We start from the raw sequence: 24,852 nt of genomic DNA, 5'->3' as shown, positions 1-24,852 counted from the left end.
TGAGCGTAACAGGTAACTCCTGTCACTGCGTTTGTACACATGTATTTACATTTAGCTTTGACGTTATCGGTACAACCGCAAAGATCGATATACGCACTCATGTAGTCTGTGTTATTTACGTCACGATGACGTAGTGGTACGGCACTATGACGTAGGGTTCTCCTCACCTAGCGTGAGATGAATGCTACCCCACGCTGAGCTAACGTGCCGGCGACTGCTCAGCTCTCGAGGCACACGTTATGTAGCAGACTAAGCGCATGAGTGATTTTTCTATCGGCCGATCACAGAATCGTTTTGCTACGATAGTGATGCTATATGGATGCAGGCGAATACCCGTACAAAAAGTCGGCAGTAAATATACTGTAGCAGTACACAATTATTGGCAGGCCGCGGTAGTCTCGCGGTTCTAGGCGCTCAGTCCGGAGCTGCGTGACTACTACGGTCGCAGGTTCGAATCCTGCCTCGGGCATGGATGTGTGTGATGTCCTTAGGTTAGTTAGGTCTAAGTAGTTCTAAGTTCTAGGGGACTGATGACCACAGATGTTAAGTCCCATAGAGCTCAGAGCCATTTGAACCATTTGAACCACAATTATTGACCGAGGGAGTGACGCATACAATATTGTATGCTGCGAAGCGCACTTGTTGTTTTCGCTCCGCAGTTTACTGCATAGTGCAACAGCTGACAAAAATGGAAAATGTTAATAGCGAAGAATTAATTTGTTTGTAAGAATGTCGACCTGCACTGTACAACAAAAATTGTAATGTTCGCCAAATAAGAGTCTGACTGTGGCTGGAAATCTGTGAAACTTTGACAACATAGATCGAATTAACCTCTGGTGAAAAAAGGCAAATATATTTTACTAAATATAGCAACCATGTATCTGAATGAAACTTATATGCGGGATTGTTGGACGGATCATTTTATTATGTACGCGCACACAATGCTGAAACAGTAAATTTGCATTTAAATATTCCAGAATGTAAGTTATAAAAAACATTTCTGTTAAAAGTGTCTACTTGTGGGCATATTGCTAATCAACAGGTCCTCCTAGCGAAGTAAAGAGCTCCGAAAAATGTTTATGATTATCTTGAATCACTTCTGAAGCACATGTCCAAGAAACAATTTTCTGCAGAAGTATTACCCTTGCGTTTTATTGGGTTACTACATGTTGTCTCCCAAAAATATGGGGTATGAAATAAGCTTTAATAATGCTTTCCCCAAAATCGGGATTTGTGCCGATGTGCTGTTACATTCTCCGCTTACTTGCGAGAATGCCAAAATACTGCTGATGAGTGAATAATAAGTTGGTCATGGGCGCGCACAGTTACCGGTTGAATAAAATCCGCCGGCCAAAAAAACGCTTATGAGAGCATAGCCTTAAACGCTACGATACATAATACTGCGCAATTTTTCCTGAAGCGCAGTGATATTGAACGTCTAGGGGTGAGATTGAGAGGTTGCGCAGTAATATTGAGAACATCAAAAACTTCTGAAATATTTTGCGTTGCACGGGAATATTGTGCCGTCTGTGGGCGGTATTGACTATATATAACTTTGCCAGTCTCTCGTGCTACAGACTGGATATCAGTGTTACAGAACAGAGAATACTTTTTTACTCTGTGTCAGTGTTTTCACTGTTTGGTTTATTGTGGCATTGAAAATGAGTCAAAAATGAGACGAACGAACGTTATGACTGGAATGCATCGAAATGTATAAATAATTGCCGGCATTGTGTGATGTTCTGGCAGATGACTACAGAAACAGAAATATTACGAATGAATCATATGATCTGTTGGTCATAAAATACGTTGAAAGTCCACGAAGGACGCTCGTTAAAAAAAAATTAATTAGTGCTAAAGTACGAATAAAAGTATTTGTGTGTGTTTGTACATTAGCTACCCAAATATAATCATGTAGTTCACGTTTTAGTGCATGATGTGATACAGTTACATTATGAGTGAGGTGAAACTGCACCTGTAAATTTAGTCTTCGAAAGAACTGCCAGTGGCAAGGTATTTTACCATAATAGAGTAACGATGACTTGATGGAATTAAGTCTCTCACTGTACTATTTTATTTTTGTGATCTTGCTGATGGGCATCCGCAGAAATTGATCCGCCAGGGTTGGGACGAGAAAGCAAGACTCGGACATTGTAATTTTCGATGTAAAAGAGTTGGTCAATTTTGAGACGTATCACAACACAAGAACTAAATTTTGTAGGTGACACAAAAAGTATTATAACCCCGAGAACTTAATATTTGTTACACGTACATTACTTCATTACACAAAACAAACGATTATAAAGCAACTGCTCCAAGTACAGCACTGTCTCATTGTGATCAGCCTCATAGTGCTACATTTGGCTAAACGAGAGGTTTAGAGCAATAATGGGATATGGTTTGTAGAAGTGTATAAAAATTTTGTAATGAATAAAAGCACTGTACTGCAGATTCCGGAGGGAGCTACTACGTGTGGGACGCCTAAGTGTGTTGAAAAGCATTTCCAGATATATATCAGCTGCTGGACCATCAACACATAAATAGTTATGATAACCATTTTTAAATTCAACCTGAGTTCTCCGAACAAGTTTTCGTGAGTGATCTTTGATGTTCCTTGACCAAGTTTTTCAAGTAAACTTTTTCTGTTACAACAAAGTTGAGAAATTACCACAGCAGCAGCTTCTTTTTACGAATCACAATATTATTGAGCACTCTAGGGAGAAAGTCAATAATATTGGACAGTTGTACTCTGTAGTATTGTTGACCATCTAGGGGCCGCTCTAGTTTATACAAAAGTTGTTTTTAGTGTTTTTAAATTACCTATGTAGTTGTGTTTTAGCTGGCCGCTGTGGCCGAGCGGTTCTAGGCGCTACAATCCGGAACCGCGTGACTGCTACAGTCGCAGGTTCGAATCCTCTCTCGGGCATGGATGTGTGTGATGTCCTTAGGTTAGTTAGGTTTAAGTAGTTCTAAGTTCTAGGGGAGTGATGACCTCAGATATTAATTCCCATGATGCTCAGAGACATTTGAACCATTTATTTATTAATTTAGTTGTGTTTTATTCTTTTCCATCTGTTACCTTACGATGGTATGAGTTAAAGGTTGGATTTAGTGCTTATCAATGTAAAAGCGGTACTCCTCAGTAGCTAAAAATTTTTTCGTAATTTGTGTTTATGCTTTGCGGCTTATCTACAAAACCATTTGAGTATTTTGTTTAAATCTGTAATCATTACGATTAATATCATTGTAAAAAAGGATACATAGGCAAATATAACTACTATTACAACACTACACATTTAATGAGTTTCTTTGCGACAATAATTAACATACTCATGCAGGGTTAGCTGCCCTCTGAGTTAATGGATCAAAGACGAACTTAAACGGATCTCTTACGACGTCCGCCCCGAGCAGATGCAACGAACGAAAACGAACAAAATGAGATTTTTTAAAAATGTTGTTCGGTAGAGCTATTTTTACCTATCACTAAATTATTGAAAGGATAATGGCGGTTCCATGCATCTATGCATATGTGGAAAGAGTCTTCAGGAACAAATTTAATGACGTTGTGGTAAAAAGCAGAATTATGAATTGTTTGCAACTTGCAACGACTTTTACCAAAAAAACTAAAGGTACCAGTAACAAAAATCTGCTGAAAGTTGTAACTGGCAATAATAAATATAATTTTTAATCTTTACTAAGCGTTTTGTTGCGTTCGCCTTCAGCTGAGCAAACTCTTTCGCCAGGCAGTGTTGCTAATTTTGTCAATTTAATCTGGCAACCCTATTTACCAGTGCAATCGATAGAATTATCCAAAACACAGTTTCCAGTTCGAAAGAAGAAAAGGAAGAAAAGACTAATTTTTGTTTCGGCATATAACAAACGTATCGTTAGTCTTCTTATTGCCACAGACAAATTGGGTTTCAAGGCAGCTGACTGCAATGAATATAAGTTCTCACGTTTCGCCAGCTTGCTAGACTGCGTATTTATGCGTAGCGGAGGCCGTCCGTGCCTTTTCATGTCAACAGCAACGCGTATAAAACTCACTTCGAGTCTGTATGTAGCTAGTTGTTCGACGACCGCAGACAAGCAAGTGCACCATGAATACCGGAGCCCTCATTCTTATATTGGGTGAGTGCTCATCAACTGGTCTTTGCGAGTGTTTCTGAAATATGCCGCTTCACGAAATGCTTTTCAAATTTTTATTATTATTAGTTGTAGTAGTGGTGGTAGTAGTAGCAGCAGCTTTCGAGACGAGCCCGTTGAGCCACCTCAGTAGTGGAATATCAATTATGATGATGCGAACGTATGGACAACGCAACACCAGTGTCCGAGTGGACAAAGTTTCCGACTTCGGTTAGCAGTCCGCCGCACTGCCTGTGCAAGCTACTGATTCGGGCGTTCACAACTCTTAATTTTTTTATGCAATAATTTTCTCGAAAACAGTTAATTTTTAGGCTAAAGGTACTTTATCTTCGCCTTGCTGGGTACAGACATACTTTTCTCTCACTGTGATACATTTTTTTTCTATTTTACAAGTTTGAAGCATTCTTGTTTTAACACCTGTTATATCATTTCTTGCAGATTTTCATTTTTCCAGATATCGCAGATCTTCGGTTTGCTTTGAGATCACATCGTGATAAATCTTGCCGCTACATGTGTACTTTGTTGAAACGTTAAGATAGATCCGTTCAGCTACATTTGCAGTGTGCATTCCTTGATTTAAAATGAAGATGCTAGTTTGTTCTGCAAATTTCCATTAACGAATACGTTGTGGAATATTTTTTGGGGGAAACGCAAGTCACTACAGAAATTAGTCAAATATACAGCAACCCGCCAGAGAACCTTATATTATGTACATACAGTGATGGAGCATAAATCTGAAATAAAGAATTGCCTGTTGGGCAAATGCTCCTCCACTGAAACCTGTTTTCACAAAAACTTTTAAAATTAATGTTTCGGGATATTTTATAATTAGTATAATCACAACAGTACAAATCTTTATATTGTTGATGTCAGTTCATTGCATTGCTCTTGAATTACGTATATTAAATGTATCTTTCACTTCGTTCCACTCCCGCACGATCCAAGGATTAGTTGGAATACGACTGACGCACTGTAACCACCTGATCTGTTCGCATGCTAGTTGCGGCGTCACACGTCCGGCCAAATTTAGTGTCGAATTTTGTTAACAGAATTTATATTGGAAACGGTCAAACATTACAATACCGTTGCAAGTCAAAGTTTCACAGTCTCCGTTATCGGACAACTTCACCTGAAATTTAAATTTTTATTGTGTGCATATTTTTTCTGGACGTGGTAGATTACATCATTTCATATAGGGCGTACATTACGTTTACTTTCAGTTGGCAGACCGCTCCAGTCCATAGAACCGGTAGTAGTCCGAAGGTTTCGGCTGGAAGTCCTTTGTTTCTTAAGCTGTAGGCAACATTAGGTAGGTGACAATTGTGGCAGATAGCCATTGTCATCTGCTTTGTTGCTGTTTTGCACTGAACTGTTCTGTGTGGTTTTTTTTTTTTTTGTTTTTTATTGTTCGGTACGTTATCAAATTAATGTTGAGGTGGTTGCTGCAGTTAGGGTCTTTGTTAACCATGAAAACGCATAAGACGATTTCAGTTTCGTTTACGAACAACATTTAAAGAGATTTTTACTTCCGTGTTTAACCTCTGCTTTTGCGGAAGTGCTACGTGCAGTTTGTGGTGCCAACACAGCAGGCCTTCTTTCGCATGGGTTATGTAAAAAGTACATTATTGTTGGCCCACGCGCAAGCCGGGCTTTTTATTCGCTATTGGCCGCCACACTTACCTCGGCCATCTAAAAGTAAGCACAGTGCATATCTCCTACGTAGCTTTGGTATCATTTGCACGAAGTCGGCATAGCATTCTTTATCATTTTTGTTTTTCATTCAATTCAATTTATTAGCATTCTCGCGCTCCATCTTACGTGGTGATATAGGATTTGTTATGCATAATAAAACATTTTACAATTATGTGTTCACTGATAAAATATTTGTATGTGCGACATGAAACCACACATATTGGGAAGGCCGATGTGGCCGTGCGGTTATAGGCGCTTCAGTCTGGAACCGCGTGACTGCTACGGTCGCACGTTGGAATCCTGCCTCGGGCATGGATGTGTGTGATGTCCTTACGTTAGTTAGGATTAAGTAGTTCTAAGTTCTAGGGGACTGATGACCACAGATGTTAAGTCCCAAAGTGCTCAGAGAGCCACACACATAACAGGCCGACTATAAATTAGTATAATAATTTATGTTGTATTACATTTTCCAAAAATAGGTAGTTCACTCCACTGGCAATACTTTAAACAGAAATTTTCGTTGCTAAGAGCACATTTTTGATATGACTGTCTGTCGTCTCTGTGAAAATCGCCTCTGTTTTTTTTCTTTCATAACTATGTTTAACAATGAGAATTCTTGGTCTACCATCAAAGACACACGTTCATAAAAATAGATACCGGTAGGTGGTAGGGCCATGGTTTTATATACCTTGAAAAAATATGTACATGATTATCTAAGTGGGAATCGTTGATCATTTTTATTAACGTCTTTTGAGATATGAGTTTTTAGCCAGAGTGGTATCCCTTCACCCATATAAATATGCTAAGCAGGAGTGCAAAGTAGGTATGTAACACCATTTAAATACTATTGGGATTTTTAAGTTCCTTGCAACATAGCAGCAGGCTACAGACATTGTTTTCTGTTTAACAGTTCTGTGTGTTTCTCCCATCTTGAATGTACATCCAGCCATACTTCTAAAAATTTAGTGTTTGGTGTTTGCACCCTGTTACCCTGCCAAACTTCCACTGTTAAGCTGTTTCCTAGCTTTTTTTTACTTGGCTGAAGTTCATCTCAGTGTTTTTGTCATTCATAATTAGTCTGTCGCAATGAAAAATTATGCTAAACTATTTAAGCTCTTGTACAAAGCCATTTTTCAGAAGTAGAAAAAACATCCATACTCACCTCTTGCATCCAGAAACAGTGTCCATGTCTGTGTGTTCCATTTCGGAAGAAGTGTAAATAATGTTTAGTATTGTTTTACTCTGTGCACTTTTGCAAGTCAACGCCTCATATAGGTGCTGAGTAACGAGCTATCCTTCCCTTATTATTGTTTTCCATCCTAGACGTTCCAGTGTTTGATTTTTCTTGTAGGTCAGCACTGTTCATTCCTTTAACAGGCTGGTGTCATAGGCAAACAATATTGTGTCTGCTGCTCATGTATGATTTGGTTACGTTATTTATAAATATTAAGAATAGCAGTGGTCCCAGTACAGAGCCCTGTGGCATGCCATACATGACTCTCTCATATAATGTGCCTAATGTATCAGTTATGTTGTTACTCTACCCTTTTTATTTCTATCATAGAGATAGGGTTTCAACCAAACACATGCTACTTCACAACTCCCATAGCAGTATGGTTTCCTTGGCAGTAAATTATCATCAGTGATGTCAAATGCCTGAGACATTCAAAAACGGACCACAATTTAACTCATTTTTATCTATGGAATTTAGGACACATTTTAAAAACTTATAAATCCTTATCCCAGTTGATCTGTTTTTCCTAATACCTTTTTATCCATTAATCACCTTACAGTTTTTGTTTAGCAAATGAGTCTCTTCCATTGGCATTTCTTTTATCATAGTTTTGAAAACCCAGATCTCAGTGAGCTACATTTGCAATTACTAATATCAGACTGCACCTTTCTTGTAAAGAGGCTTGACAATTGATTTTTTTAGTTTTTTTTGGAACTCCTATCCCAAATATTAACTACAAATTGGAAGTCTGTTCCTTGCACTGTATTTTATTACCTTGTCTAGAAACTAATCACTGCCACACAATCATTTATATTTTAATGTATTTATGATGTTTCAAACCTCTAATTCAGTTGCAAAAGATGGAATTACAGCCTCATCTTTCAAGGGGAGTCATATGCTGATATTCAATTACATTTAGTTTGAATTATAATTATTGTTATGTTTATGTAATGGTTGTTGAATATGTTGGCTTTTGTGTTGTAGATCTTTAAGAGTTTCATCTTCACTCTGTAATGAAGTAGTAGTTCTTTCTGTTTTGTCTGCATACATTCTTTCACATTTACCATCTCTTACATTGATTTTATATTCTTAATATTTTCCTAGCTGCTACTATAACTTTCTTATGTAGTTCCCTGTAAATTTTCACATGTGATTTCAGTGCTTCTGTTACTTATGGCAGATTAGTTTAACTTGATGAGTGTGTTTGCTGACTTTCATAGTGCCTAGGTTACTAACATGTTTGCTTTAATTGGGATTTTAATTCATTTAATTGGAAATGAAACATCATAACAGTGCCTACCCTTGCAAGAAATTACCTAATTTTATCTACTTTTTTCTAAACATCTGAATAAAAATTCATATGCCAAGTTTATTAATAAAACTCGTCTCTGTATTTATCACTGACCACTGGATCATTATTAGATATAGTATTTAACATCAGTATGACTGCTCCATCCTCAAAGGACGTGGTGTCCATTACTTAAGTAGTATGTTCAAAATGGTAGTGTATTGTTTACAAATGTTTGGTCAGCTGCTGTTTTAGACCCATTTATACACCAATTGCCTTAATGTGCAGTTGATGTCATATTGCAAGAAAAACAGATTTGTGTTTCAAAATATATTTCTCAGATGATGTATGTATAAGGTCAAATTTTTGCTCATACTTTCACTGATAAAAGCTTTAAGATGTTGGCTGAGCTGAGTAAAACAGCTTTTGACCTATGTACACTGCCAGTAGTAACTTAGCGGTTGTGAGACATGAAAATTAAATGAGTTTATTGTTAGAAGACTAACAGTAAGCGAAAGATGATGGAAAAAATCAAAGTTGGACAACACAAAGAAAGACAGAAAGAAAGCAGCTGATATCAGATGTACAACAAAGGTCAGTGCCATAACGGAAAGAGCCGAACATCTCGAAATGGCAGTGGGCTGGTCACATTGCTCAAAGAAAAGATGGTAGATGTTCAAAATGTGTACAAGACTGGGGCCCAAAATGGACTAAAGGGAAGACTACCAGACAGATGGATCCATTTTGCAACTTGAAGCTGAAGATCAGCAGAAATGTAAGTACCTGCTGGGATCCTATGTTATGTGCTGATTCATCACCGTGTGACTGAATTGGCAGCTGCTGGTGCTGCTAGTGATGATGATGATTATTCTGTCTATGTACTCATGATTTATAACTTGAAACTGGACAGTGAAATAACCCAGTACACTACTACAATTTTGAAACTTACTGAACTTTGATGTGGAACCCATTCATAAAAGCCAAAATCATTTACTTTATGTGAGAAATATTCATTGTGATTACAGGGACATTGTCCATCTCTGTAACTGTTTAGTGTGTGTGTGTGTGTGTGTGTGTGTGTGTGTGTGTGTGTGTGTGTGTGGTGTTTGTTTTACTTCAGGGATGGTCTGTAGCAGGGCTCACAAAGCTTTGAGAAGATAGCTAAGGACCTTCTTATCATATTACTATTAGCCCTACCCTGCCATCTGAGAACGGAACGTTGCAGCGTACCCCAAGTCTGGCCACAAAGTTGCATTTTAGTACCAAGTCATATGCTCCCTACTGAATGAACATTACAGTCAAAACAATGCTGTGCTACATTGGAAAAGTAAACTTAGAAATGTATGTCTCTTTCTGCTTTCTATTTGAAAATAAAATATAATATGTCTTGATAAAAATCTACCCAGCAGGCAACCAGAGGCAGACAAAAACACATATAAAAGATAAGGAAATGCACAAGCTTTTTTAGCAAGTGACTTCTTCTTCTGGCAGAAGTGTTGAAGGGAAAGGAACAGGGATTGGAGAGAAGCACTGGCAAGTTTTAGCTAATGGTGAGAGTTACTAAAAAGTTGCCCAGAACCCTCAGGTCTGGGGAGACTTAACTGGACAGAATGAGAAGCAAAGACAGATTGTTGGTGCTGTGCTGAGCAAGATTTGAAAACTTGATAACTTAAAGGTAAAGGGTAATAACAAGACAGATATAACTGAAAGAACATTGATATGTTTTGGCAGATTAATACGGCTGCAAGTCAAACTCGAAACCTTTGCCTTGTGCTGGCAAGAGCTCTACCAACTGAACTACCTAAGCGTGGCACATGACCCATCCTCACAGCTTTACTTCCGACAGTACATTTTGTGCCTTCTAAACTTCACAGAAGTTCTCCTACGAAATCTGGCTAAGGCGTGTCTCCACAACATTCTTTCTTTCAGGAGTGCTAGTCCCACAGGTTTTGCACGATAACTGCTGTGAAGTTCAGGGGTAAGAAGTGAGGTACTAGTGGAAGTAAAACTGTGAGGGTGGGTCATAAGTTGTGCTTACGTAAATCAATTGGTAGTGCACTTGCTTACAAAAGGCAAAGGACCCGAGATTGTGTATATGTTCTGATTTAATGGGCACTCAACAGTGAGGTTATCAATGCCCTGATTTCGAGTCTTTGTCAGGCACACAGTTTCTGTCTGCCAGAAAATTTCCCCTGGTACACACTCTGCTGCAGAGTGAAAATTAATTCAACTTTCACAGTTTCCCTACATTTTTACAATAATTTAATTAATGAAAAGTAATTTTAATCTCTATTCGTTGTGCTTCTGTTTATATACTTTAGACAGAGAGGTTGATTATGATTTTCCACATGCGGTCCAATTGTATTAATTGCTAAAGTGACACGAATGAACCTCTCATTCCACATGTTCTGACAGCATGAGTCTTAATAAATAATTGATAAAAAATGGATCATTTGATATTTCATTTATATAAATACAGCATGGAAAGTTGTGACAGAATGTAAATAATTTTGCAGTAAAGATACAAATCACAATATAATAGAAGCATTGACAGGTACAAAAACAAGATAAAATTTTAACAATGTAAGAAAAGATAAAGTGCTATATACTGTAAGGATGACATACTAAATTGCACACAGGCACAATTAAGACACTTACACATAAGATTTCAGCCACAGGCGTCATCAGAAAAAGAGAAAAGCACACCATTCACTCACACAATCAAACACACCACACACACATATGATCGCCAACTCCAGCAGCTCGGGCTGGAATTGGTGACATGGTGTGTGAGGTTTGCTTGCTTGTGTGAATGAATGGTGTGTTTCACTTTTTCTGACAAAAGCTGTGGCCGAACGCCCATGCGCAAGTGTCCTTTAACTGTGCCTTTTTGTGACTTGTTATCTTTGCGGTAGGTAGCAATACCTGCAGTTTCCATTTTTGTATTAAAAATTTTGCTAGTTGGATGAATCCTCATGTGTCATAGAAACCACATTTACCTGCTACATTAAAGAATGCCACTGCTTCTTTGTTCTTATTAAGTGGCTACTGTTTATCTGGTATTGGCAACTTAACATTTAGCTGGAGGTGCACTGGTATTTTTCACAGGTATTTGTTACCTACATCTTTAATGGCAGTGTCCTGTTTACAATATACTGATGCTCTGAAGGTATTAACTGTCTGCCAGAACTTTCCACTGTAATTATGCTGACATTTGAAATCAAGGTTACAATGAACTCAGCTAATTGCCATATTCCATGTGGAAATTTTCAAGCGCCGAATTCAGATAATTTGCATCAAAAGGAAAATTCACTAGAAAAAACTGTAACATTACTGGAAGACAATGGCTTGCCAGTACTTACCTTAAGGGGACAAAATTCCAGTACCGCCAACATACACATTTAAAAATCAATAACACAACTAATTGCAGCTTTTGAAACTGTTCACTCTTCGGGAAGTAAAGTATGATAGGTCAGGAAGCTTAGAAAGGAAAGGCGGAGCCTAGTATGAGTGGGTCCCATTTCTTGTGAGAGTGATGGGAGACAAAGATGAGTGGGGAAGCTTTATGTCAGAGTGCACTCTGAAAGCTGGACAGTGATGCAAAGTGTAAATCAAAACTATTTTTTTGTCTTGTATTGTGACTGTGCAGATTACAGTTCAGGTGAAACTGATTTTAATGCTGTTCACAGTTTAAGTTTCTGAGAGTCGCTTTCCTTTTGTCAATGTATGATCTCAATGTGAACCACATCCTCAAATGCTATTTTGTTTGGCTGGACTCCAGAACATGATAAACAGGGGACCTTCTGTAATGGGACATTTGAATTACTCACTTTTCATACCTACCCACCTGAGAACCCATTCTCCCTACTGTGCTCCAGGTTCCATTTTTCTCTACCCACTCTTTGTGTGTAATTGCTCCTGCCACCACACTCTCGTAGACACCCATGTATTCCCTTCTTTTTCCAGCCCACTCTCTTCAGTTTAGGACATAGCAATGCAAACAGTTTTCTTTTTACTTGCCTGTATCCCATTGTATCTTTATCACAAGTGTTAATAGTGACTTGTTGACATATGTCTGCAGCCATGGCCGGTGCGTCCTTCGCTAACTTTGTGCCACCTCCGCACTTGCACAAGCCGTTGGCTCCCATCTGCTGTCCGCGTTTTGTACCTCCTGAATGCTGCCCGTCTTATTGCCCAGAGGAGTATAAACCTGTCTGTGCCACTGACTGCCACCATCTGCGGACTTTTGCCAACATTTGTTTCATGCATGCTACAAACTGCCTGGAAAATACAAGTAAGTATCCAATTATCCCAAAAGATTAAATTTGAACAATTACTGAGCAGTATGTCCTAGATATGGATAACATCAGTAAAAATGCATTAAAATTGTAATGGAATGTCCTGGGAGGAACACAAACAAGAGAATGATAAAAACAATCACTAAAAAATATACTAAGTGGTGGATGAAAATACAAATAAGAAACCGAAGAACATAGTGCAGCTTGCAAACTTGTATTCTTGTCCAAGACAGTTTTGTGTATGTGTGTGTGTGTGTGTGTGTGTGTGTGTGTGTGTGTGAGAGAGAGAGAGAGAGAGAGAGAGAGAGAGAATCCGAATAACGCAAATACTCTGAAGACGAAAAGTTAGAAAGCTGGTATACAAGGTTCAACTTGTTATGTGACCCATTTACAGCAAAACATATATCTTTTGGCAATTTAATGTAAGGCAACACTATACAAAAAGATACACAGACTAGTGGCATGAGCCTGTACTGTTGTCATACAACGTTTCTGGACCTGTAATTTCAGTATTCACCTGCCTCCCTTGTTCTTCTTTTCCTGACTTCCCGTTCCCAGTAGATAAGTTTTCACTGAAAATATTTCTGGCTTTTAAGCGCAGCTATTTCTTAGTAACATTTCCAGTCACGGCAAATGATACAGTCCAACTGTGATTGATAAGTCAATAGTTAGACCTTAATATCTCTATTGAACTAGACATAGAAGTGATGATATATTGCTGTCTGATATGAACAAGTACTGAGAGCAAGATACCCTCATTATTTAGGATTACCCAATAAAAAAATGATGATGTTTCCCCTTGTAACAGTGGAGGGTGAATACATGCATAAGTGGGAAGCAGGTGTGGTCAACATTTGAGACCAAAGTTTCAACTGGCAGGAAGAGGGAACCCTGTCTAAGCCAAAAGGTTACTCATGATTAGTATTTGGGTCTAAACTACACATATTGTTATGAAAAAATTACCGTTATGAAAAATCCAGTTCCGACACATTACTAGCAAATTAGTGTGCAGTATATTGATGTGCCTACCAGGCAGGATTCAGGAAGGGATGATCGTGCATGGAACAGATACAGAACCTGAAGACAGTATTAAGGATATGCTGATGTATAAGCACAAGTGGCACATTTGTGGACTTTTTTTAAAGTAGGCCTATGATTGTCAACTGACAGAAAAGCTCAGAGTGGACAGGGAGACCAGAGAACTAATCTTATAGATTCTTACAAATATAACATAAAAAGTAACATAAAAAGTCAAATTCATTTTTAAAACTCTGTGAGATACATACTGGTGTCCAACAATGAGACTGTCTCTTCTCCCAGGTGTTAATCTCAGTTCTAGACAAAGTTATAGGAGGATAAACATAGGAAATTTCGGATGCAATATCAATGGTTAAGTGTTTAGCATTACTGTGGACGGTGCTCTGTGAAATTAGACTTGTTATTTATGTATCTGTCTGCTTTTAAAAAATTCAGCTATACTGCAAGTGGTAATATATCCTCATTCCATAAACCAGTTCTTTCGTGTTCTCTATGCTGTAAATTACTTCCTCTTATTTTCCAGTTTTTAGTCAGTCCAGCTATTAGTTACAAACATATGGAATACAGTTATCACATTCGTCACATTACAGCTTTAGGAGGTGAAATAATTCAAGTTTTAGATTTTGATAATGTGTTATGACGTACTGCTTTCATGCTCAAATATACAATTTATACAACCTACTTTATGACATGGCTCAAAGATTGCTTATCGAACTAGCAGAATTAATGCCCTTGCAAAGTAGTTAGGATAATTTCAGTAAATAGAAAGTGGCATTAATTTGCATTCGCTGTTGATTTTTTTCAGGATACCGCAAAGTCTATGATGGAAAATGCCCAAACAGCCACCCAATGCTCCAGTTCCATGATAAAGAAATTGAGTGGATGTAAAAATGAAACTTGTACAATTTTGAATGAATAAAACATTCTATAAATAAGTACAGTAACTCAATTTTTATATACTTTTCTTCCCTCATTGTGCCAATAAAGAAGTGGATGTAATATAAAGGTCTCACATTGCAGGAAAAAAAGTAATGCAATGAATTTGAGTCCAAGTCTGCAACAGTATTAACCTGCCAGCAAGTTTCAAAACTGTGAACGTGAGTCAAAGACTCATCTTGCATTCCTACAATTCAAAAGTGGCTAGTGTATAAGAAACAAGAAATAACAGTGCATATGTGTTATTTACTATTCACTGTCTGCATCTTGTAGATGTAGGATGGAAGGGAGGCAAATGGCGACATTGAAAACAATTAGTCTTGTATGAAACACCACATTTAAGGGGCTATGCCATGTAAGCTATTCTGTTAGTTCCTATTAAACTTTTTACTGCAGAAGAGATACTGATAATTCTGAAAAAGAAGGCCAACTTCTAGTTGTGTAACATCTACAGTGATCCATCTGAGGATCAAAATTTATCTGGAGATGACAACAGAGATGAGGTAAACAATAACATTGAGTGTCCACTGGGATCTGTCTTTGAGTTGTGGCAGATGCTATTCCGGCAGTTTTCTCCCAAAGCAATGATGAACAGAAAATTTGATGCATTCAAAAGAAACTATTAACATCTCAAAATTTAAACAAACATTTAATTTGGATGGAATGTGTAAAATTTTAAAAGAGGGTAGATTTAGAGCCTGAGAACAGACAAAAGTTCTTCTCCTGGAACAACATGCCTCTTATTCAAATTTTTGCATTAGTTTCTTATGAAAATGTTACCTACATCAAGCCGTCTTATGGTATATGGCAGAAGGTCCCCGTGTGTACCACCAATTCTATCCTTCATGCACAGCAAATACGGTGGCTTAGTGTTACACAACCCGAACTGAAGGTAATGCTTTCAATATTGTCATAAATCATCTAGGTGGTGGGTATTTTTGGGAACAGAAACTTGACATAAACAATTTTAGGGTGCAATTTGTTAGCACTGCATGGATAAGTTATGTTATGTAATGATATATTTTAAGAACAATTTGAGCAGCTAATTCACATTAATTGCATTTTTTAATTATAAACAATGCACTTATGTATGGCACTTGTTAACAATGACAATTAAATGGATTAGTAGCATCAGCTGGCCAACAGCCTTGCTGCAGTGATAACACAAGTTCCCATCAGAGCACTGATTTTAAATGCTGTTAGGTTTGGCTAGCACTTGGATGGATGACTGATTGGGTCTTCTAAGCATTGTTGGCAAGCAGGGTGCACTCAGCCTTGTGACGCCATTTGAGGAGCTACTAGGAAGAAGACTGACAACAGTCGAGAGACCAGTGTACTGACTACATGCCACTTCATCTTCTCATTCAGTTACGCCTATCAGCTGAAGATGACATGGCGGTCGTTCGGTACTGTTGGGTAACCCTAGGCTTGGTCGGATGGAGTTCAGTTTTACTTTTAGTAGTGTCAGCTGCAGAAATGTAAACAGAATACATTCCAGTTAGCTTTATTTCCACCAAGTTTACTTATTTTAGACCATGACTAAATTGACTGTAATTACAACAAAGTTACTTATTAACTTGTTCTGGGGCAGTTAGCCTCTTTCCATCACAGACTAAGATTAAAAAGCAAACAATAATATGCTCACTGTAGTAACAACTATTTTAAGGTTGCTTTCCCAGGTTTGGTAATTATTTTAGGGTCCACAGCCACAGAAAACCAACTGAGTGATAACATTGTGCCACACTGGCAACAAAAGGACAGGATAGAATATCCCTTTTTTTTTCTTACAATGGTGAAGTTTATATCATAACGCATCAAAACAGATGTTCTTGAGGCAGAGCCCTCATCAAATCACATAATTGAGTTGGTCTGATTTCATAATTAAAAATGTAATGTGGAGTGTATCTAGGACTGAAGTGATGCAGCATACCTCCAAGGAGTATAAGATTATACTGGACTGTACTCAGTGAGACCGTGCGGCCAACTGATCAGGTACAAATGTTAACGACAAGACGTGTTTCAGTCTGCTTTGTTGAAAGAGTGTTACATGAGTTTTCTAATCTATGAAATATTATTTCAATGAGAAATACAGAACATAGCAGGCCCTATCATGAATGAGGTTTACCTCGACCAGCCATATGCAAGATCTCGCAATGTATGTGCAATGGTTAGGTAATATTCTGCACCACTGTAAGAGTACATGGAACTTCTACATAGTCTGACATCCATGGTAGTTAATAGTGACTAGGACTTTATTCCCCTTGTCTGGAGTCTACAAAAAGGGACTGACATGAACAGAGTAACATGTCAGCACCAGTGACATGATGGAACTACCACTGCTTTCCTTCTGATTTTGAGAAGTATACCACCCACTGATACCTCCCTGAACTGTATCATTTTTTTGTTACGTACATACCAATTTCCTAACTGAGTACATGTTTATGCATTGTGAAACATGAACTTGCAAGTATACAGTTTTGAAATTTTAGGTTTGTTTTCATAGTACAACATATCTGAAGAGAATCTGGTAACAGTTGTCATTTATGTGGTTGTAGCAGTCTTTTTCTTCATGCCTGACAGGAAACTCGATCCCTTTGCATTCACTGTCTAAATATCATTTTCTTTGTCATTATCTTCAGTCCAAAGACCGTTTTGACACAGCTCTCCATGCTAGTCTATCTTGTGCAAGTCTCTTCATTTGTGCATAACTACTGCTACCTACATCCACTTGAATCTGCTTACTGTAGTTGAGCCTAATTTTTTCTCTACAGTGTTTACTTCCAACACTTCCCTTCATTCACAAACAGACAATTCCTTGATGCTTCAGGATATATCCTTTCAACCGATCTCTTCTTTTTGCAAGCCTGTGTTATAAAGTGATAGGTCAAGGTTGTACTACATGAAGGAATCAGCTACTTGGTTAGCAGAGTACTTGTGAAGTGCATATGAGGTTTGTTAAGGCTAGACGGTATTTCAGGTACTCTTTGAACATTTGCCAATCGATACCCAGCAAGAGAAGTCAGACCACCTTCAGATTAGGCACCTCAGCTGTCAAAATTTTATCAGTAAACTGTCGAAGTATTCGCAACAAAGTTCCTGAATTTACTGCCCTCCAGGAAGGCTCTCACACTTAAATTATTCTTGGGACCGAAAACTGGCTGAAACCCAAAGAAGAAAGCTCTGAGATATTAAGCTGGTCATGGAAAGCATATTGGAAAGACAGATTAGAGGCCTTAGGAGGAGTGTTCATTGCAGGTGACAGAAATATTGTCTCTATTGAGGTCAAAGTGGAGTGCAACAATGAAGTTATCTGGTCGCATCTAACAGGTGTAAGTGAAACCAAGTTAATTGTTGGATTTTTTACCAGCCGTCCAATTCCCACTGTGACCGTTCTACAGTCATCCAAGGAAAGTCTACGATCAGTAGCGCATAAATACCCAGATTGTGCAATAGTAGTTAGAGGTGACTTCAACCTACGAAGTACAGAATGGGATGTCTATGGATTCTTTGCAAGGTGTACAGATGGACAGTCACGTAAAGTACTATTGAACAAATTTTCTGAAAACTCCCTTGAGCAGCTAGCTTGGCAGTCCACATGCAGTGGAAATATCTTAATACCTTGTAGCTGCAAATAGTCAGGACCTTATTGACAACGTCGGTATAGAAATAGGGATTAGCAATCATGAAGTCATTACAGGAACTATGTTTACGAAAGTTAATAAATCAATCAAGAAGGCTAGAAGGGTGTTTCTACTAGAGAGAGCAGATTAGCAGTTGTTAGTATCTCACTGAGAGAGTGAACTGAGGCCACTTCGTTCCAGTAAGATGGACATAGAGGGATTATGGGCAAAGTTCAAGCAGATTGAAAAATTTGGTCTGGAGAGTTATGTGACTAGTAAGTGGATAAAGCGTGGGAAAGATTCACCATGGTTTAATAATGAAATTCGGAAGATGCTGAGAAAGCAGAGGCTGTTGCACTCTCAGTTAAAAATAGATTGCACATATGAGAACAAGCGAAGGTTAGTAGAGATTCGTGCATCTGTGAAAAGACCTATGCGCAAAGCACACAATAACTACCAGCTTCATACCTTAGTAAAAGATCTGGCAGAGAACCTGAGAAAATACTGGTCCTGTGTAAAACCACTAAGCGGGTCTAAGGCTTCCATTCAGTCCCTTATTGACCATTCTGGTGTGGCAGCTGAAGACAGCAAAACGAAAGTCAAACTTTTAAATTTCATGTTCAAGTAATTGTTCACACAGGAGAATTGTACAAACATACCATCATTTGGCCATTGGACAGACTCCCGTATGGACAACATAGCAATTAGCATACCTGACGTAGAGAAAAAACTGAAAGATTTGAAAGCAAATAAGTATCTAGTCCGGATGGAATCCCAGTTTGGTTTTACAAAGATTACTCTATGGCATCAGAGATATGCTTTGTACAACTTGTGAATGGCCTTTTGCCCATATATTTACTCCTGCTACCTTCAACATTTCAGAGTGTAGTAAGATCAACATTGTCAAAAGCTTTCTCTGAATCTACAATTCCTATACAGGTTTACCTTCCTTCCACCTATCTTCTAAGTTAAGCTCCAAGGTCAGTAATGCCTTGCGTGTTGCTACATTTCTCCACAGTCTAAACTGATCTTCCTTGGCATGGCCTGTGCAAGTTTTTCTTTCCTTCTGTATATGATTTGTGTCAGTATTTTGCAACAGTATGTTATTAAACTGGTGGTTTGGTGGTATTCACATCTGTCAGCACTAGCAATTTTTGAAATTAGAATGATCACGTTCTTTTTGAAGTCTATATACTAGGTGAATAATTTTGTCATGGCTGGATCTCCCAAGGACCTCAGTAGTTCTCAGTTTAATTCTCACACAACTACAGAGATAAGTGATATAGATATGTGTCGCTAGCATTTAAAAACAGCTGAAATCAGTAAAGCTGAACAAAGCTCCAGGGCCTGATGGAATACTTGCCAAATTGTATACTGAATCTGCAACTGAGTTATTCCCTCTTTAAACCATAATCTTCTATATGCCCCGAAGAAAAAACTGTGCCCAGTAGCTGGAAGGAAGTGCAGGTCAGACCTCTCTACAAGGATAGCAGAAGCGCTCCACAGAATTACCGCCCCATTTTCTGAATATCCATTTGTTGTAGAATCTTAGAATATTCTGAGACCTAAGGTAATGAGATATCTGGAACAAAATAATATTCTCCATGTCACTCAGCAAGAATACTGGTAATGTGAAACCCAACATGCAGTTTACACTCATTACGGTGTATACAGCCAGGGCAACTGGGATATCCGGGTCTAGGAAAGCCCCGGGAATTTTTTCATCAAAGAGATAACCTGATCGTTTTTTTACAGTTCTGGGAATTTTTCATTGTTTTAGTTTTCAGTCAATTTTTTGTAATTTTGACTGTTAGAACCGATACTCTAACAAAGGATATTACTGTATCTCGCTACTGCAGAATAATGCTGCAGCAACAAAACATGAATGAGAGAATAAAACTTAAATTTCAAAGGGGGAATACGCCATTAAAAAAAGTTCTTATAAAAGCATCTGCTAACAGCAAAATTTGTCAAAGGCTTCAGGAAGACTATGCAATGCTTCGTAACAACAAATTGCCTCCAATGAGCATGACGTGACAACTGTTTACATTTGATTCATTTCAGCAGTTACGAGTGGGATCATGTGCATGTGCAGTTGAGAAGCGTTTGAGTAGCACCTTCTCCCACTTCTGGCTACAGAAATGTTGCTGTTGGGTGTGTAAGCAGCAAACCGGGGTATCTGAAACGGGCGGCAATTTTGGTGGTAAGGGGGTCAAATTCATATTCTTGAGGACAAAAACTTTGTTCCACAAGGCGCCTAGCATCTAGCGCACAATGGTCTATCGATTATTCAAATGATTTTGAAACGCATCCCTGTTGGCTTTTAAACATTTTTGAACACATTCTAAGTTGATTTCTGAAAGAATCATAAGTTGATTTTTGGATGTGTGTGTAGTGTATGTGATGTCTCTGCCAGGAGAATCCTCGTCAGAAATAAACTTTCCTGCTGACAAAAGGGGACGGGCTATACGAGCTGAGCAGAGCAGCTGAGCAGAATAAAGCCGAACGAGTGAATGCCATTTGTTTATGTGCTTGGGTATGCGAATAATTAGCGTTGTTATAATTACTAGCTAAGTCTGTAGATTCAGACTACTGGAGTGGAAATAAATGACTAACAGGAATAAAAGGTAAGAAAGATTACATATTATCTTCTCGGTGTATCCAAGAAAATGAAATGTTGACAGAAAATTTTTGATCACATCACTACACCTTTCGCAGCAATGCAGGCTGCTATTCTCCCATGGAGACGATCGTAGAGATGCTGGATGTAGTCCTGTGGAACGGCTTGCCATGCCATTTCCACCTGGCGCCTCAGTTAGACCAGCGTTCGTGCTGGACGTGCAGACCGCGTGAGACGACGCTTCATCCAGTCCCAAACATGCTCAATGGGGGACAGAACCGGAGATCTTGCTGGCCAGGGTAGTTGTCTTACACCTTCTAGAGCACGTTGGGTGGTACGGGACACATGCGGATGTGCATTGTCCTGTTGGAACAGCAAGTTCCCTTGCCGGTCTAGGAATGGTAGAATGATGGGTTCGATGACGGTTTGGATGTACCGTGCACTATTCAGTGTCCACTCGACGATCACCAGAGGTGTACGGCCTGTGTAGGAGATCGCTCCCCACACCATGATGCCGGGTGTTGGCCCTGAGTGCCTCGGTCGTATGCAGTCCTGATTGTGGCGCTCACCTGCACGGCGCCAAACACGCATACGACCATCATTGGCACCAAGGCAGAAGCGACTCTCATCGCTGAAGACGACACGTCTCCATTCGTCCCTCCATTCACGCCTGTCGCAACACCACTGGAGTCGGGCTGCACGATGTTGGGGTGTGAGCGGAAGACGGCCAAACGGTGTGCGGGACCGTAGCCCAGCTTCATGGAGACGGTTGCGAATGGTCCTCGCCGATACCCCAGGAGCAACAATGTCCCTAATTTGCTGGGAAGTGGCGGTGCGGTCCCCTACGGCACTGCGTAGGATCCTACGGTCTTGGCGTGCATCCGTGCATCGCTGCGGTCCAGTCCCAGGTCGACGGGCACGTGCACCTTCCGCCGACCACTGGCGACAACATCGATGTACTGTGGAGACCTCACGTCCCACGTGTTGAGCAATTCGGCGGTACGTCCACCCGGCCTCCCGCATGCCCACTATACGCCCTCGCTCAAAGTCCGTCAACTGCACATACGGTTTACGTCCACGCTGTCGCGGCATGCTACCAGTGTTAAACACTGCCATGGAGCTCTGTATGCCACGGCAAACTGGCTGACACTGACGGCGGCGGTGCACAAATGCTGCGCAGCTAGCGCCATTCGACGGTCAACACTGCAGTTCCTGGTGTGTCCGCTGTGCCGTGCGTGTGATCATTGCTTGTACAGCCCTCTCGCAGTGTCCGGAGCAAGTATGGTGGGTCTGACACACCGGTGTCAATGTGTTCTTTTTTCCATTTCCAGGAGTGTAGTTACAGAATTGGTGGTGAGAAGATTGTTTTTAGAACGAGGAAGGAGAAGAAACGGGGACATCACAAAAATTATGGAAGAAATGCCGATTCCAAATTTATACAAAAATTTCGTACTACTACTTTTCGATCTCATGCTTGAGGAACTGGAGCATATGATTGAGATGTGAAACTATTTCCTAACATAAAGCTTTTTGCTTGTAATAGGAGACCAAATAGGAATTTCATATTGGTACTTTGCGAATTATATTCTGTCGTATTATAAAAATGACCATTATCACCAAAACAGTCTTGCTTATTTGATGTGGGTTACAACTGCAGCAATATTAGAAAGGTCAATTTTCTTTTATCTAGCAGACACTGACAAAATAGACGTAATCAGATCGAGAAACCACACCAGTCTTGGATACTATTTGTATTAAAGGCTTTTTTCCATATTAGACAACGACATTCCAATTTTTCATGTAGCAAAACGTTTGATGACATTTTATGAGGTAATAGATCCTTTTGCACAAAGGAAAGCACGCCATGTAAAGTTGTAGCAAGATTAGAGAGAGGGAAAAAAAAGGAAAAAAAAACATTCTAGGAGCTAAAGATTGAATGAATGTGCGCTGTCTTGCTTGCCTCTTGCCTTAACTGGTTTTATGTATCCTATATTTCATTTTATGTCACAAAGAACAGCAAGTTATTAGCTAATAGGCAATAAAGAGTCCAAATTTTCTGAAGAGTTCCTCTGGTTACAAATAATCCCATTAGGTATCAATTGCGAGGAGGTAGGGGCAGAAGAGGCACCACAGGGCATTTTAATTTCCACTGTTCTGAATATAGTTTGATGGCATCCATTACAAAATATACACATTTGAGTTCCACAGTGAGAAATACAGTGGCATGCGGTAGAAGAATGCTGTGTGAAGAAGTGTGGCACTGCACTTAGGCACACTTAAGACCAAGTAACACATCTTACATTTCCTTGAACACATTTATCCTCTGTGATTCTTCAATTTCTCCAGGCGTATTTTATGACGAAATAAATCTCGATGAACAGACTGGTATGAGTGTGCATAGGACACAGTATTTCGGCAATCGACCACGTCCTATGCACAATCATACCAGGCTGTTCACCCGAGATTTATTTCGTCATTTATGTTTTATGTGTCAGACTCTTCAGAAATATGTACGCTAAAAAATGAACATACACTACTGGCCATTAAAATTGCTACACCACGAAGATGATGCGCTACAGACACAAAATTTAACCGACAGGAAGAAGATGCTGTGATATGCAAATGATTAGCTTTTCAGAGCATTCACACAAGGTTGGTGCCGGTGGCGACTCCTACAACGTGCTGAAATAAGGAAGGTTTCCAACTGATTTCTCATACAGAAACAGCAGTTGACCGTCGTTGGCTGGTGAAACATTGTTGTGATGCCTCGTGTAAGGAGGAGAAATGCGTACCATCAAGTTTCCGACTTTGATAAAGGTCGGATTGTAGCCTATCACGATTGCTGTTTATCGTATCGCGACACTGCAGTGAACGACTGTTAGCAGAATATGGAATCGGTAGGTTCAGGAGAGTAGTATGGAACGCTGTGCTGGATCCCAATGGCCTCGTATCACTAGCAGTCCAGATGACAGGCATCTTATCTGCATGGCTGTAATGGATCATGCAGCCACGTCTCAATCCTTGAGTCAACAGATGGGGACGTTTACAAGATAACAACCATCTGCACGAACAGTTCGATGACGTTTGCAGCAGCTCGGAGACCATGGCTGCGGTTACCCTTGACGCTGCATCACAGACAGGAGCGCTTGAGATGGTGTACTGAACGACGAACCTGGGTACATGAATGGCAAAACGTCATATTTTCAGATGAATCCAGGTTCTGTGTTTGGGGACATCCCAGTGAACGCACGTTGGAAGCGTGTATTCCTCATCGCCATACTGGCGTATCACCTGGCGTGAAGGTATGGATTGCCATTGGTTACTCGTCTCGGTCACCTCTTGTTCGCATTGACGACACTTTGAACAGTGGACGTTACATTTCAGATGTGTCACGACCCGTGGCTCTACCCTTCATGTGATCCCTGCGATACCCTACGTTTCAGCAGGATAATGCATGACTACCTGTTGCAGGTCCTGTATGGGCCTTTCTGGATACAGAAAATGTTCAACTGCTGCCCTGGCCAGCACATTCTTCAGATCTCTCACTAATTGAAAACGTCTGGCCAATGGTGGCGAGCAACTGGCTCATCACAATACACTAGTCACTGTTCTTGGTGAACTGTGGTATCGTGTTGAAGCTGCATGGGCAGCTGTACCTGTAAACGCCATCCAAGCTCTTTTTGACTCAATGCCCAGGCGTATCAAGGCCAGAGGTTGTTCTGTGTACTGCTTCTCAGGATCTATGCACCCAAATTGCGTGAAAATGTAATCACATGTCAGCTCTAGTGTAATATATTTGTCCAATGAATACCCATTTATCATCTGCATTTCTTCTTGGTGTAGCAGTTTTAATGGCCAGTAGCGTATTTTTGAAAAGTTGTTTTTTTTTTTTTTTTTTTTTTTTTAAATTTTTGATGTCCTGTCTCAAAAGCTTGAGGGAGGGGTATTGCCCCAATTCGAAATATCGTAGATCCGGGGCTGAT

At 39.6% G+C, this 24,852-nt stretch overlaps 1 protein-coding gene across 7 annotated transcripts in view; it reads left to right on the top strand.

The window, feature by feature from the left end:
- The window catches only part of LOC126278098 (vasotab-like), a 64,508-nt gene extending 49,892 nt beyond the window's left edge, over positions 1-14,616 (top strand). The window contains exons 1-3 of one of the 7 annotated variants that reach the window (XM_049977949.1): positions 4,050-4,128; positions 12,439-12,651; positions 14,499-14,601. In XM_049977949.1, the coding sequence (XP_049833906.1) occupies positions 4,098-4,128; positions 12,439-12,651; positions 14,499-14,581 (327 nt within the window). In that variant the 5' untranslated portion in view covers positions 4,050-4,097 and the 3' untranslated portion in view covers positions 14,582-14,601. Of the gene's footprint in view, positions 1-4,049; positions 4,129-5,371; positions 5,453-5,613; positions 5,839-6,046; positions 9,133-12,438; positions 12,652-14,498 lie in introns of those variants that run through there. The other 6 variants (XR_007550648.1, XM_049977947.1, XR_007550645.1 and 3 more) reach the window with 6 other exon arrangements.
- Positions 14,617-24,852: the final 10,236 nt, after the last annotated feature.

The sequence above is a fragment of the Schistocerca gregaria genome, chromosome 6 (assembly GCF_023897955.1).
Source record: "Schistocerca gregaria isolate iqSchGreg1 chromosome 6, iqSchGreg1.2, whole genome shotgun sequence".
Lineage (NCBI taxonomy): Eukaryota > Metazoa > Arthropoda > Insecta > Orthoptera > Acrididae > Schistocerca > Schistocerca gregaria.
This window is presented reverse-complemented; position numbering and strand designations above follow the sequence as displayed.